The sequence below is a fragment of the Astyanax mexicanus genome, chromosome 16 (genome assembly GCF_023375975.1).
Source record: "Astyanax mexicanus isolate ESR-SI-001 chromosome 16, AstMex3_surface, whole genome shotgun sequence".
In the NCBI taxonomy this organism is placed as follows: Eukaryota; Metazoa; Chordata; class Actinopteri; order Characiformes; family Acestrorhamphidae; genus Astyanax; species Astyanax mexicanus.
In genome coordinates, this window is record NC_064423.1 from 27023926 (window position 1) to 27041470 (window position 17545).

The 17545-nt window shown below is 36.0% G+C and overlaps 1 protein-coding gene across 1 annotated transcript in view; it reads right to left on the reverse strand.

Moving 5' to 3' along the window:
• Window positions 1-17545, reverse strand: part of insrb (insulin receptor b) — a 90122-nt gene that overhangs the window by 55280 nt on the left and 17297 nt on the right. Inside the window, exon 2 of the mRNA XM_007236547.4 lies at window positions 9317-9865. Within this exon, the coding sequence (XP_007236609.3) occupies window positions 9317-9865 (549 nt within the window). The remainder of the gene's footprint in view (window positions 1-9316; window positions 9866-17545) is intronic.

Consider the following 17545-nt stretch of genomic DNA (forward strand, 5'->3'; position numbering starts at 1 on the left):
GGCATGGTGATATTGCTTCATACAAAGATTACAGAGCAACCCAAGAGTATCCCTGTCATTCAAGTAGTCAACTGATACTAACTCTGCTTCTTGGAGTCATTTAAATAAGGTTCAGTGTAATTGATTGCTCAGGTGTGTTTTCAAATCTAATTGATTGGTAGGTGTGGTTTGAAACCCAGTTAATTTGCTTTGAAAACACAAAATCACATGAGGGCTAATAATTTTGACCATCTCAGTTTTCACCAATTATTTTATTAAGAAATCTTGAATATTTATTTTATATTCCAAAGTGGACCAAAATGTGGCAGTATCCTGGATTAATAATTTACTATAGAAATTGTTATGTATATGGCAAAGAATTGCCAGTATTTTAGGGAAATAGTCAAAAGTTCTTAGGGGGCTAATAATTTTGACCTTAACTGTATATACACCCTTATACAATGCTCCTGTCAATACTCAGTGGTTTTAGCATGTAAGACTAAATTCTTGACCACGTGTACATAGTGACTACGCTAGCAAAACACACAGAACAGCAGTTCAATTGTCAATGCTGTGATAATATAATTATAATACTGAGAGTAGGTCAGATGGTAAACACTGACCAATATATACAAGCTTGTTCATCTGTTGCGACTGACTGTTTCCTGTCCATATGGCAAATAGTGGTATCGCAATATATTTCTTAATTTCAGTCTTGCAATATCATTTGGATGTGCACTTCATGCTGAGACACTAATATGGTAAAACATGTATATCACAATATACAGATTTTTACAATACACAGTATTTATTAAAGGGTTTTTTGACACAAAGACAAAATGCATCAGCAATGGCAAAATCTGTAAAAATCTACAAGTTAAACGTACAATGCTTTTTATCATGTTTGCTGCACATCATTCAATTGATTAGGATTTTTGATGTCTTTGATGTCTTTTAATTCTCCAAGTAACCAGCTCCTAATACAATCTTTACCTAAAAAAAAACACAATCTACACCTTTAAATACATATCTATATCTTTAAATACCTATCCAAACCTATTCCTACTGAATAACAACTTATACTGACCCCTACCTATAAAGACCCACCATTACCATTCATACCCACCCAAACCTATAACTAACCATTTATACCTCTAAATAACCACTAATATTCATTTCTACCTGTAAACACCAGCACATAGGTAGGTTCCTTCATATACATAAATACCCATCCTTACCTATAGTTACTATTTTCCCTCTCTAATAGCTTCTTATACACATCTTTACCTATAAAAAGACAATCCATACCATTAAATACATATCCCAACCTATAAATACCTACCAATATCTATTTCACAATTAACACCAATTAATACCTAGAAATAGGCATCTATACGTATAAAAACCTACCCATACAAATCGATACCTAGAAAGTAAATACCCATTCCTACCTGTAAATACCCATTCCTACCTGTAAATACCTACCCATCCCAATCCTTACCTAGAAATAACCGTTTTAACAAACAGTCACTCATTCATTTAAATACCCTCCCATACCTTTCACTATCTGTAAATACTCATCCCTACCTGTAAATACCCATCCCTTCCCTGTGAATACCTATCTATACCAATCCTTACCTAGAAATACCCATCTATACCTGTAAATACCTACCCATACCAATCCATACCCCAAATAACTGTTACTACAAACAGCCACTTATTCATTTAACTAAACTCCCATACCTGTCCCTACCTGTAAATAGTCCAACCCACATGTAAATACTCATCCCTACCAGTAAATACTCATCCCTACAAGGTAAATAGTCCAACCCACCTGCAAATACTCATCCCTACCAGTAAATACCCATCCCTACCGGCAAACACCCTTTCCTACCTATGTATAACCATTAAAACCAATCCATAGCCATTGAAACCCATTTTCTCCTACACTATGCTAACAAAAACAAAACCCACACACTACACTTTCCCTCTGAGCAACTTGGTGTTAGGTACCTCACTCAAGGACACCATAGCATACGCCATCAGCTGCTATCAAACTCATGACGTCTTGAGCCGCAGCCAAGTTCCCAACTGGCTGAGCTAACGCCACTCATGAGGTTTGAGGTCAGGTTTTAGCGAGGCTAGCGAGTGTCATGAGTGGTCATGCCTGCGAGATTAACATTGCACAGAAAGGTACACAGCCCCAACGAACCTGATCGCCTTCAGCCATGACGTAGAATACGTATAGTACATTTAAATATAAAGTCCACAACACAGGGATCAGCCTGCATGCCAGGAAACACTAATACTCTGCTGTAGTGAAAGTGTCTTAAGCCTTTTCCCTCTGGAACCCAGGGACAGTACCGGGTACAGGAGGACATACTGCAGTGCGAGCTTCAGCCTCTGACTGGGGTTAAACGGGGTTTCCACCACCGTTCTATAAATCTTCAACAGAGATTTAACAGATTCGCATGAAATAGTTCTCAGTGTAGTTGAGGTTACAGTGAGGATTACGAGATGCTAACCAGGCCGAGTTCCACACTCCTCCTCTTCTGAGGCATGAAAATGGCTGGAGTGTTCTCTCTCTCTCACACTCAGTGGAGCGTGGATTCTTCCCCAGATGAATGTGTGCCTGGAATGTCGGAGGTTTCTTAAACCTGATGGTTTACATAAACGTGTCTTCAAAGATGAACAACAAAAATGAACAACTGTATTTAAAAGAAGAGTTCACATTAATTTAAAATTTAAATACAAAAATATACATACTGCTTTACTGTTTCTTTACAATGCTTTCAGAACTTAATTCTGAATAAAAGTTATTAGAATCTTATTTTATTTATTTAAGTTACTAAAATGTCATTCTGGATAGAGCTTAATTTTTTTTTTACCTTTCTCAAAATTATCATTATTATAACGTTACTGAATAATATTATGACAATTTCATACTGTTTTTAAAAACTCATCCTGGATATGTGTTAAAACATCATATTACATTATATTAGAAATTACTTTTGTATATGACTTATGAGCACTTTATTTTATTTTATTTTTTAACTTTATTTATTTATTTTCTTATTTTGTTATGAGCACTTTAATGTGAATATTATTACTGTAAATGTGTAAAGCAAGCTTTAATATTATTCCAGAAAGTTCCGGATTGATGGTGAGGGCTGTAGATTATTTAATTCCTACATCTAATTTTATTAAACTCCTTAACATCCAAAATGTCTAACATTCTGTAAAAAATGAAGATTGAGACAGTAGTAATAATTTACAGTACATAAAAAAAACACTCGAAAATGTAAAACAAGCTAAAAAAAAAGTAATCTTCTAAGCATGTTGGGAGTTAATTACCTTACTACACCAATCAATTCCACTTTTGCTCTGTAGTGAACAACACAATTAAACTAAAAGAACATCAAGATCCTTCACAGTTTATCTGGACCAAAGCGTTCTTCTCCAACTGAAGGACAGGTCACTCTCAGTGAACCAAAACAATCAGCGCACAAAGTCTAATCAGCGCTCTGTTCCGTTTATCAGTTTACCCACTTTCAGACACGATTCTACATAAACACCTGAGCACTCTCTGACTTCATCATCATCAACATCTTCATCTTCATCACTGTGAGGGAAACAGATCCATCAACAGAAGAGTGTGGCCTCTTCACAGCTGAACTTTGACCTGAAAAGCTCTGGGTTCGCTTAAGAGTTGCTGCTGTGGACAGAGTCAAACAACACAGGCAGAAAGAGAACACAGTGTGCCAGAGGAAAAGATACCGCTTATCTAAACAGCAGATCTACTGTGTGTCTGTCTCTCTCTCTCTTTGCACTTCACTTCACTCCGCTTCACTCGCCCAGTACACGTTACCACCTGTTATACCCCAAACTCACAACCACACCGCCTTCAGTGATGCAGGGCTGCTTTCCCAGACAGGGATTAAGTCTAGTCGTGGACTAAGTTTTCCTTTCAGTGGAGACTCTCCATTCAGAATTTTGTGTAATCCAGGACTACACCTAATCCCTGTCTGGGAAACCGGCCCTAAGAAAGTTTGTTTTTAGAAACTCTGTAATTAACCTCGGATTGAAGCATTAAAGCGATAATTTGTGGGGTTTTTTTTTACTTCTTGTTTTTTGTACAGAATACCAAAACCAATAACAAACAAAAAAAAGAATATATCCAATTTTATCATTAATTAATCTGACGTGTTTCCAAATTTCCAAAACTTTTATTTGCTTAGCTTTGACTCTATGAGGCTAATATAATGGTCTCAGAAATAACTTTGAACCAATATTACTGTCATTTTAAACGCATTTCCAGTCAATATTACAATAATGATGCAACAAAATACATTTACACATTACTTTTCCAAGAGTTGTAGCCCTCAATTATTAATAAAATTGAGACATTGGACATCAATCAGTAAATGGAATATAAATTGTGTAAATAAATAAAACAAACAAACAAACAAAAAAAAAACACCTCGCATTCACATAAATGGGTCCTTCTCATCAAGTAAAGGTGGGAGGTCAAAAAGAATAATAAAGGTCATCTCAGTACATTGTACAATTAGTCAATTAGGCATGCTGATAACAAAAATAAATAAATCCTATAAATATTAGCACTTTTCTTGACTCACTCTCTTGGACTGCATCCACTTCATTAACATTAAATATTTATTATTTTAACAGTTTATATTATTTTAACATTATTTTAACATTTAAGCCCAACAAAGAAGTCAAACCACAGAGGCCTCCACCTTTCCTAAGGGTGTAACGAACCATGGATTGACCAGCAAAGTTTTATAACAGTGGGATACCTCATTTAACTAATCAGTTAATGAACAAGCTCTTTCAGAGTTGCAGTGGAGGTTTTAAAGCAAGAAAACGTCTAAGATGTGCAGAACAGGGTACCTCCAGTAACAGGATTGAGAAAACGATGACACTAGCTAAAATTAGTCACTTTTTTCTTATATTTTGCTGACCTGAAAAATGTTCCAAAATGATCCAATCCATAACTCACCACTTTAGTAAGTACATTAAACTGAGAAAAAGTCATCTGTAAAATCTAACGAATAGAAATTATCCTTAAAATCCTGCTATGGGAAGAGAGGATTTTGAAGGAGCCTGTCTTACTAAATATTTGATTGGTTTTCTCTTGATTTTAAAAGTGAGTTGATCACCATGTCGGACCTTCATAAAAAAAGATGTAGATTTAGGTTGTTCCAAACTAATCTGTTAATGGGCTTTAAAAGCTCTCTGCAAAAAAGACTTAAATTTAATAAATGCCACAATTAAGTTGTTAAGTTCAGTATCTACAATCAACAGGGTTGACTGTTATGAAAGATTTGCAAGAAAGAATCAATACTATATATACTCACATAAACAAACAAAAAAATAGTTAGGACTTCTGGAACAACCTGCTTTGGACAGATAAATCTCAAGTCTTGCTCTGATGTTATGAAAAATATGTATCACATCTTGTACACACCTATCTGAGAACAGCCCGAGTGCATTTCATTACACTGCGCACCTGTGGGTCTGTACACTGGGGACATCTGCATCAGGTGTGCGTTTCTCAGCACAGTAGAAACTACAGCGCAGTTTACTTTGGCAGAGAATAAGGAGCTTTTACGGGTATGAACAATCGCAGACCGAAACTGGAGCTCAAGATCTTGCAGTAACACAATTTGATTACTTTTGTCCCATAACTTTTGAGCATGTCAACTGGCAGTGTGAAGTTCTGTCTGTATGTAATTATTAACAGTTAATGTAAGATTTTTTTTTGTTAGTCTTGATGGTTGGTTTCATTTAAAGTCACTAAGATCCAAGTATTTAGGAAGTGGACTGACCACCTTGTATTGTGTCTTGTTCAAACAGCAGTCGATGCTGAAACACTCCATACAGCTTCAACATGAACAAACAAATCTACACCACTGAATAATAACAGGAAGATATTTAAATGCATTGTTTTTGTAATATTAAAAAGAAGCCTAGTTTTCATATATGGACTGTATTTGAATTAAATGGAACAATTTAAAACTTATACTACATTATGCTAATTAACCATTAATATTTACATTTATATTCATGCACCATAAAAAGTTCACACTTCTACTACACTGAAACTTTCAGTACTCCTTCCAGCTGTGCTGCAGGAGAGTGTTTGGAGTCTTTAACACCCCTCTCTTTCCACTCCCCCCAAACCCAGCCCCTCACACAGAACCATTGCATCATACTCCAGAAATGGCTCCTGCTTTTGACAGCGCTCAAATAAACCTGTGCATATCACATGACACACTGGGAAACATACATACTTTTCCTTCTGCTTTCTGAAATAAAGAACACCTCTCATTCACTCGCTCTTCTTCTCCCTCACACGCTCGGACTCGCTTATCTCTCTCACGCTCCATCTTGCTAAGCAAAGCACGGACTGATTATTTTTAGACACTTATCAATCGATACAAAACACTGTGTCCATCAAGCCCGAAACTGATCTTAGACGTTCATCAAAAAACAAACAATCTGAGCATCTTAATCTTAAAGTTAAACATATAAAGAATAAAGGTGTAAAATGCCGGGATGTCCCAGCAGGGTTATTTTGCCCTCACAACCTGATACTGATCGGATCCGGTCCTTGTGCTTGTATAAATAAAACAGACACAGTTTAGATAAGAGGTGCTGCTGATTAATACTGAGTAACAGTTTATACAAATATTCTAGACTGATTTATGTAGTTTAGGAGTGAGAAGTGACTCTTTTAGTACTGTTTTATAGTGTTTAATATTGAATAACCCACCTGAATATTCAGCACATTCATTTTATACACTGTATATATATTTTGTTTCCTATTTAAGTTTGCACGTTCTACTTTAAAACTAAAACTCATTACACTTTTTTAATTTACTTTCTGAGAACTCTCCTCAGTGCTGCAGGCTGGGCAATAATGTTTGTTAATGGCGCTCCGAGGACACCAGATGGTGCTCTGAACACTGTGGTTAATACAAAGACTCGAAAAGGGATTGAGATTGATTGCCCTTTGTCCTGATGCATCAGATCGAACCAAGACTATTGGTGTTTTTGTTTCCTTTTTTTTAATGAAACAAAATTAAGCCCAGCACAAACTTCATCAAACTCAAATCTGCTCTAAAAAACCTGATTTGGTGAAGAGAAAAAGAAAAATAACTAATTACAGATGAGCTTAAGCAGTCGAGACTGAAACGAGAGAGATCAGACAGAGACAAAGAGAGAAACAGCAGAAGAGCTGGTATTACATTAGAATCAACACAAGCTGTCTCTCTCTATAACCTTCACTTCAGCTCTCTCGCCCTCACTTTCGCTCTCTCTCGCTCTCCCTCTCTCTTATGCTCATATTGTCCACTTCTGCTGTCAGAGACGGCTTTGCATTTCAAATCAGTGGAAGCCAAGCTGTCAGCACAGACCACTGTTTGCTATGGCAGCAGTGGGCTCCATCAGCACAGGCACAGCAGCCACTCAAAAAATGTCTAGAATTTCATTCAACTGCTTTTTCCCCCAAGACTCATCAGGCCACTACTGACCACAAGCAGCTCACAGAGGGCAGGAGAGAGAGTGCAGGGTGATATGAGGTGCGTATTGATGAAATAGTTCAGTATTGGTCATTTTAATTTAGTAATATTTGGGAAGGAATATTAAATGACTGTGTATGTATAAAACAATTCTATGTAATTGTCAACACTGCACCTTACTTTTGTGTGCTGAGGGCAATTTGCTAATACATATTGTGCAGTCCTAACTTAAATATATAAATATAAATATAATTTTTATTATTATCTGATAATATATTTTTATAATCCAACTTTCTTAATGTAGATAAAATACTTGGATGAAAACAGAACTGCTCTGGCATATTTAATAATTTAAAATCATTTACAAGCTGTTGTAAAATTAGTGTAAAATTTCCACCAGTACTTATTAAATTACATGATCAGTAATCAGTAATATATATTTTTGTGCATTTCAGTCATACTGTTACCATACACTACTACACAATTTAATATATGTAAACAAAACCTTAGAACACAGAGATATGAAGCTAAAAGTGATTGAGTATCAATAAAGACCTCAGTCTGCAACTAACTGCACTTATTATTTATTTCAAGCGCCTGAATTCTTTTTTAACTGGCAGAAACAGCCTAAATGTCAGCTCAAAAGGAAAATAAAATCTCTAAAGTGTTTTTGTTCAGGATAAATAAAAGCTAATTGTGTGTAACCAACTTCCTCAAACACAACAGCTACAACGTCACTTTCTCTCAAAATATTACAGCGCTAGAGCTGCACAATAAAACACTGCATAATCATCACTGCAACACTGCTGTACTGCTACTTTACTGACGAGGTGCTGTAAAGACTATTCATTTATCATACTAACAAACTACAATAAATCACAGGAAGCAGAACTCCAGTGCCACATAAAGAAAACAATAATATGTGAATAATCAATCACTTGATTATCACCCTGTGCAATCACTCGATTATTTATACCATGTTAAATATACCATTTCCTACAATGTACAATGCTATGTACCTTATCTGGGCAGTACGTGTTTATTCACTCAGATATTACAATAAATACAAATAACATTTATAGGATTGCAAATCACAGTGAATCCATGCATAAAATAGTGTCAGAGTAATGAGGCAGTGGGGTTTTAGTAAGGAATTGGAAGCAAATCGTGGAATTTAGACAGACTTTGTTTTAATAAAAGTAGATATTTGAAGCATGTATCAATAATGCATCGCAAACAAAATAAATAAGATAGATCGCAATATCGATATTTTGTCCTTCCAAGAACCTTTGAGAAAAGTTATCCTCATTGGAGTCTAGTATTATTTACATACATACATTTTTAAAGTTATTTATAGAATTATTAACATGATCCATTTGGTGGCTGTTTGAGTCCAGGAGAACTCTGGAACCGAATTTTAAACCAGCTCTTCAGACTAGTTCTTAAGATTTACTTTCTTCAAAATGAGAAATTCCTGTCACTTTATAATGTATTTATGTTTAGCTGCTTTGTTTATAAAAAAAGATTATACACTTTGTTTTTTTTTTTAGCTTGAATTCCACCATTGCACACAATCAGACCGGGTTCCCATATTAGCCTCCCAGTATATCAGTCAGGTTCTACTGAATGCCTTCACTCTTTACAATGTTATAAGGAACCAAAATATGCTTTTTTTTTTACTGCTCCTGACGAGGCATAAACTGCAGTTTTGGTAGCATAACCCTTATGTGGTATTTTCTCTACACTGTGCAGCTCTAACAGAACAATACAAGAAAATAAAAGAAGCCACTCACTTCTCTGGCAGTTGTCCTGATTCCAGCAGCGTTCTCCAAAGTGGCCGTTGATGGTGGTCTGGACGCAGGTGATTTTCCCAACGATGGTACCGGGGCAGATATCTCCACACTCCCGCTCATTCTTATTGGCCACGATGTAGTTGTCCTCCACAGTGTCGAGGATCTTGGACCAGTCGAGAGTGGAGAGGTAGCAGAGGTCAGGGTTCTTCTCCATGCGCACTGCGCCGCGAGTGATGTTCATCAGGCTGTGCAGGCCGACCTCCTTCAGCTGCAGCATCTCAAACATCACCAGCGCGTAGTTGAAGAACAGGTTGTTGCCGCGGATGACCGTCAGGTTGGGGAACAGGTCGCTGAGGCTCTCCAGGCCGTAAACTCTGAACAGCAGCAGGTAGTCGGTGATCATGACCAGTTTCGGGAAGCTCAGGCCCCTGAAGTCCTCGGCTCGGGTTTTGAACATCAGCAGGATCTTCAGGTGGCCCTCGATGACCGTGCAGTTCTCCAGCAGTCGCAGGTTGGTCACGTTGTTGCGGATGTCCTTGCTGGGACAGACTGCAGGGGGAGAGGAGCAGACGGGTCAGTCAGTGTTTATGACAGGTGGACGTGCAAAACAGGCAGTAGAAACAGAGGAACATCAAACACCAGCAATATTTCATAGAACATCAAAAACAGAAACAAAATCAGAATAAACGTCTACACTCAAAACAACTAAACAAAACAAGAGGTGCTAAACTGTGTAAACTGTAAATTACCATCCACTATAATTGATTCATATTCCATTATACTATATATATAAATAAACAATACAAATAGTTTCACTACGGATTATTTATTGTCTACTATGACTTATTCTGATTATTTTTTAGTATATACTATCAATTATAAACCTCTACTCTGAATTACTCAGTATCTATTTATTTTGACTTATTTAGAGTTTTGAGATCTTCTATCCAATTTATATTTATAGTAGCATTTAAAATGTTTATAGCATCTCTGTATACATTATTCACTATGAATTCTTATTGAATTATTATGAAACATCTATTTTATCTAGTATAAATTATTTACTTATTTAGTATCAACAAGTAATTATACTTACTATGAATTATTACATTTTGACCCCAAACAATTGACTATCAATGATCTGTGAATTATTAAGTATCCACTATAATTATCATTTAGTTTCAACTATAAACAATTTAATATTAATTATCCAGTATCTACTATAAGCGTCAATTTCCACTATGAATTATTTATTATCTACTATAAATTATGAATTATTTACCATGAATTATTCAATTTTGACTACAAACTATTCAATATCTACTACAAATATCTCACTATCCACTAGGAGTTATCCAATATTAACCAAAAATGTATTCTACTCTGTTTATAGTGATGCTAAAATAATAATAATATTAATAATAATGATTGTAATGATGGTGATGATTGTGGTGGTGGTCTTTACAGTGGAAAAATTTAAGTGATGTTTAAACCAGACTGGGGAAAAGAGGATCATTTTAGTGGAATTAAATACAGCGACAGGACACTGAGCATTACTAAACAGTAATTCACAGCTCTGAAGAGGTTTTCTGTTTTTTACTCCATAAACAAGCGTCACACATGCTGCTGAAAAGAGAGGCAGGAAGAGTTCATTAAGCAACAGAATGACAAGAAGAGAGAAAGCGCTCAGTCTAATGGATAACATCAAGCAAATTTCCTTTTAAGTGTCCGCTCTTAAGAGCTGTTCAACAACAGCTATCTGTTTGTTTCTCTTCATAAACAGCTTTATGAAACATGTCCTGAAGTACAGTTAATGAAAGTTTCAGCTGCAGTCTGTTAAAACCTCCGCTTAGAATGACCAGATAAGAGCAGAATTAAATGGGACTGGTTTAAGTGATGGGACGGAGGCTCAGTTCATGTGTTATTAGGCAGAAATAGTGGATAGCTGAGAAAGCAGCTAACTGAACCTCCAGAGCTCAGGCTGAACGGAGGAAGCAGCAGCTTTATTTGTGTGTGCTGAGAGTGAGTGAGTTAAGTGAGTGAGTGAGTGAATGAATGAGTGTGAGTGTGTGTGTGTGTGTGTGTGTGTGTGCGCGCGCGCGCTGAGAGTGTGTGAGTGAAAGCGGAGAAAGATGGAGTGAGATTAGTAGAGTTTCACACCTTCGTACGGCACAGATTACACACACTCAGTCGACACTTACAGTCTGTTACACTTGAAACACAACCCAGCAGCAGCAACAGCATTTATTACACTACGATCTATCAGGACTGCTTAATATTTAGATCGTCACTGTCTGATCAACAACATGCATCTTGACAGCCCAGTTAAATTTGTGAAATTATTATTTTTTGTTAAATAAACATCAGCTACAGGGTTCAAATTATCAGAGAAAACTAAAAACTTAGCAGTCAATATTAACATGCTAGCATGTGATTAATTTGCTCACGAGTTAAAATGTTCAGAATAATCATTTGTAACTTTCTCTAAAAAGTCACGACTGGTGGTGTATTAGGAGTGATTTTATTTAGAAATATAAACACAGTGACCGTATTGTTGGGGTCACAATTTAGGTGGGTTTAACACTCACTACACCTCTCACTCCCACATTTATAATCATTAATTAATTAATAAGAGAATAATGTGTGATTAATCTAATTACATACGTTTATCTATTTATACCACTACTGAACAGAGCAAAAATGGACATACATGTTTGTCAATGAATAGCATAAAATATTTGTCTGTGTTCTATATGACTGTTTATCTATTCACTTTGACCAGAAGCTCGCCCAACTTACTGGAATGATGCACTGAATATATTAAAATAGGTGCTAGAGTGGGGACTACGAAAATGGATGGATAATTTTTATTTTTTATTACAATGTTGGTGTGGATTATTAGTCAGCAGCCATATCTTTAAAAAAATCAGAACCTAGAAAAGCAGGCCTGGGCCAGAACATTGCTGGTTTGATTCTCTGGACTGGCAGAAATTGGGCTTTGTCCCAATCCTCCTCCCTCAACATCACATTAGAGCTTAGCTTCTCTATACAACCCCGACCTGAGGCTCTGTTTTTAATGCTATTTTAATTTTATATAAAGCACATGCACAGTGCACACTCCACTTGTACGTATTACGCACTTGACATACAGCGCACTGCAGTGCAGTGCATAGCCTTATTACTGTTTTTTTTGTGGGGGGTTTTTGGACATAGACTGTAAGCTCAATAATTTTTAAAAATCATTTGTTTAGAATTAATTTTCTATTTTTAAACCATGTTACCCATTTTTTTCTGTTTAGGCTGTGGATCATTGTTTGCATTGTTCATGTTTTAATCTGTTTTCTAAATAAATATTTTTCCCTAAATAATAGGTCTGTACTTCTTTAGTGTTGATAAACATTCTAAACAGATTTTGCTTATTCAATTATTTCAAAAATGTATTTTAAAAGTTCAGATTTAACGTTCTACTTGTGGTGTTTAATTCGAGCTCAGGCTCAAAATGATGTAATGGGCAGGTCAGGTCAGGCTTGGGCAGAATGTGCACGGGCTCAGGTCGGCTCGGGCTGGATATTTGGGCCAGATCAAAGCTCTAGTTTACATGCATCAAAGAATGTGTATGCTTGTCCTCAGCGTAGTGTTTCAGTTATTATTTAATATGCAAGAGTGCATTAACCCCCAAGTTCCCACCTTGGGGTAAAGGCCTATATGAAGAAGTAGGTTAGGCAAAAGCAGACACGTCTATCACACACGCAGGCGTCTGGCGCTCTGGCCGCAGCGCTGCAGTCAGAAGCGAGCTCAGAGGTTGCTCTGCTCATGCTGATCACGCAGCTGTGGGGAAAGGTGCCGCATGCACTCGTTCTACAAACGCGTCTACATCAACACACCAGATACTACTGATAAACACCTCTGCGCTTTTTACCACCGCAGTCCCTGTACTGATCACCTGGTAATAATACACACACAGACACACACAGACACACACAGACACACACAGACACACACAGACACACACAGACACACACAAAAGGTATTCCTTCTAAAATTACCCAACAAAAATAATGCTTTTGATTGATTAACTGTCTCTACAGTCACATTTAATCTACAAGACTTTGGAGCATTGCTGTGAAGATATAGATTTAGAATAGCAGTGTTTGTGTATACATTCAAATAAAATATATTGGTATATATTACAAATCATTTTTGTAGTACTAGCCAATTCTCTAATGGTAATATAAAAATAAATTAAACATGGAGATAACTACTACTAACAATAATTATATGCTCTCCTGAGACCCTCAAATTAACAGTAGGGCGCTTCGATATGGTCAAAATTGATATCACTTCTGAAATATTGAATTTGTCAATTCATATACTGAATGTCAGTTATTGAGATATTCTCTAAATGATATATATGATAATCAGAAATGTGTTTTTACAGTTACTGAAACATTTTTACAAAAATCACAGTATATATTGCTAATAAATTAATAAAAATGCCACTTCAGTCAGATGTTGTCTTTTATTTGTTTTCAACATAAAACAGACAATCTCTGAAATCCATACTAATAAACCATATAAGGGGGGGAAAAAAACTCCAATTTTTTCTTTTTTTTGGTGGGAGTTGTGGGTTTAGCAGGTGTTTACACAAACCTTTGGCCTACAAGTAGGAAATCAGCCAAGAGCAGCTTTTCCCACCCATCTCAACACTAATCTTACAAAAACACTGACACACGAACTGCCAGAGGATTCACTGAGGAGGGGAGAGGAGCATCGCTGGGCTCTTAAACTATTTACCAGACACTTACACACATTTTCCCCCCAAATCACCATTTACTTTTATATCAGAGCTATTAGGCTAATGTAGCAAACACACAACATTTTTCACCATTACCAAAATAAAAATTGCCTAAATGTTTTTTTTTGTCTTTTGTGTTCAACATAATTATACCAACAAAGCATAATATTGTTTGCTATAAATAATTCTGGGTTTTCACTAGTTCAGCCAAACACGAAATTTCTTTGACATTTTTCTGCCAAATCATTTTGTTTGCCACATATTTTATTCATCCTTTTTGTACCAACAAAGATTCATATTTCCAAGTTTTTCCATCTCAAACCCTTAAGTGACAAAAAAAAAAAAAACATGTTGAGTAGGGGTCTATGAAATTACTGATATATTGAAGCATTACAATATTTGTTTTTCGCAATACTGTATCAACTTCTAAATACACAATATCAAATTTTAATTGTTAGTTTTATATTAATAATTACATGTAAATCTTGATGTCAAACAGTGGTTGATTGTATCAAAAAATTCTTGCCCTATTACTGAGCTGAATCATCTGCGTTAAAATAGAGGAACTAGTTGTAAAGTGCACAGGGTCAGCAGGACTGCGATTGGTGATTTTACCAGAATTTCCTCTTTACAGATGCAGAAAAGAAAAAGGCAATAAAAAAAGCATCAGAGAAAACAGCAGAGGGGCAAATCCTCCAGCTTAATTAGGCTCCGGTATAATTAGCCTCACTCAGTCAGTGACCTGATCCTACAGTACAGTAACAGCAGCGCCGAATTCTGCACTGCATCCTGCGGTGGCCTCCTCCACACCTTACACACAGCAAAAACAACCCCATCAATTAATCAATATATAAAAAAATATATTTTAAATCTAAAATGTGTTTTAACAATAACTGCATGTCACCGCCGATCTGATCACACACAAACACACACAGCATTACACACTGGTTCTGGTTCCTAGTACTAATCTGTTAAATTGCAACAGCCTCGTGAGAGAGGAGGGAGAAGGGAAATGGGACACCAGCTTTCAGCTCTGATTCTGATTTATGGGTCTGACTTGGGTAACGTCACGTTTGAACTGACCACCTGTTTACACCACACTCTGAGAATGACACTGCTGTTTTTCTCTCTCCCCCCTAAAGAGACAAGAGAGCAAAGAGCAGCTGACCACTGGATTATTACTACACCGTATACTGCATATATATTTACACAGTATCAGGTGAACAATAACTGTATAAACAAATAAATAACTGAATAAATAAATAAATAAATAATTACGTGATTTCCTTTTTTCTACTACAAAATAATCTCCACCATTTCATATAAAATCTGTCAACATTTTAACCTCTATATGTGTGATTAATCTGGAACCTTTAACTAGTTATTGTTTATTGCACAAATTAATCGCATTACCAGGTTTACAGAGCCTTTTTCTTTAGCAATGTGAAAACAGCATCAATACTGTCAGATTTAGAAGTAAGAATTTATAAGACGCAAGTTATTATTTTTGCTAAGATTTGGATTAAATCTAATAACTAACTCACGCACACAATAATGGTATAATTTATATTATTATATATACATATTTTTTTCAGTACTATGAAGAAGTCTTTACAACTATTTATAATAAGGGTAAAAGTTTCATTAAGATTCAACTACACAAGTATTGATATAAATTAATACAATAAAACTGAATAGTTTACTTTCTAATCATTATATTCTTATTCAATTACCACATTTCTGTTTAAATTCACCATTAATACATTTTTCCTTCTGTTCTTTATGAACTGCCTTTTATTTCTAAAGACTAATAAAATAAAACACTATGATAATCAGAAATATTTTCCGTATTATGTCAGTTTTATGATTCTGGTAGCTGGTAAATTTCAGTGTTTGGTTTTATAAACATAGTTAAACATTCTGGGTGTGTTCCTGAACAACAGCTACACATTAACCATCATCTTCACTCACATCTGCTGTTCTTCTGAATTTCCCTGTTAGTTTTCTTACACAGTCATTATTACATCATCACAGTCACTACGGGGTCACATGACTCAGAAAACAAGAGGTCTGATCTACAGAAAGTGTTTTCAGAGTCACTCAACAGTTCTACAAACACACTGACCACCGGCCTGCTGCAGCCGGGATCGTCCACTTCAACTTCAATACAGAACTCGATAGTATCAACATTTAATACTGTATTTAATACTTGACCAAGACACCTACATAACTATGAATTATGTAGACAGCTTCTTATTCTCACTGATACTCATCATATCAGCCCACTTTTTTTTACAGGTTTTTACTAAAATTGGTGTTTTATTACCCAAAAATATCTTGCTATTCATACAAAAAGCAATTACCATTTTTAACATACCAGCACATATATCAAGAAAGAGCAATACATTTACCTCAGCAGTGCTTTTCTAATCATGAATTTATTTCAGCAGTGCTATTCCAGTAACAAATTTAACTAGCCGGCTACCTCAGCAGAGATGATATAATCATAAATGTACTTGGGCAGTTAAATTTTAGTCCTAGATTTAGAATGTGCTACTTTAATCATAAATTTACTTCAGCTGTTACTCTTTTCTTACATTAACTAGCTAGCTAACTTGGAAGAGCAATTCCAATTAAAAACCTACAGTGATATTTCAGTCATAAATCTATATGTGCAGTGCAATTTTAGTCATAATCCCACCCCATAACTACTATACAAGTTGCTACTTTAATCTAAAATTTACTATAACAAATGCTAAAGCTTAAGTTAGCTTATCTGACATTTAATAATCTAGCCCTGGACAACTCATAACTCTTCCATATGGAAAAGAGCATGTTTGTACAGAGACAGTAAGCTGGGTAAACTGATATTAAGTATGCTAACTAATGCTAAATGGCAAATTTAATTTGATTAAATTTCATTTGCATGAGTAGAGCATAAGCATGAACTCAAACTTTTTGTTTGCCAAGTGAGGGTCTTTACACTTTCTTTAATTTTATGACTACAGAACAGGCACATGGAGTAGTTATGCAAAGTAAAGTAAAGTCTGTAATCTAGAGCTGTTAGATTACTTATTTTTTAATATTATAATTAACTTTTAATTTAATTACTCTTTTTAATTTCCCTCCCCGGAGCAACTAAACAGATTAAGCAGTTAAACATAAGCCGCTAGGACCCGCTCTCGCATCAAGTACAAGAATTCCTACTGGATTGGACGCTGCCCCTCAGAGGAGGGAATTATGGGATGGCTGTTTGGACATTAGAGGCCAAGCCAAAGGGGTCAGGCAGGGGGGATACAGAAGGGGCCGCTGCAGGTTAAAAACAATTTTCACCCCTTTAGATGAGTGCAGAATGACAGCGCGGGACTGCAACGGCATTCACTCCGCCCACCATGCTGAGCTGGAGGACGGTTGGAGATCACACGCATGAATGG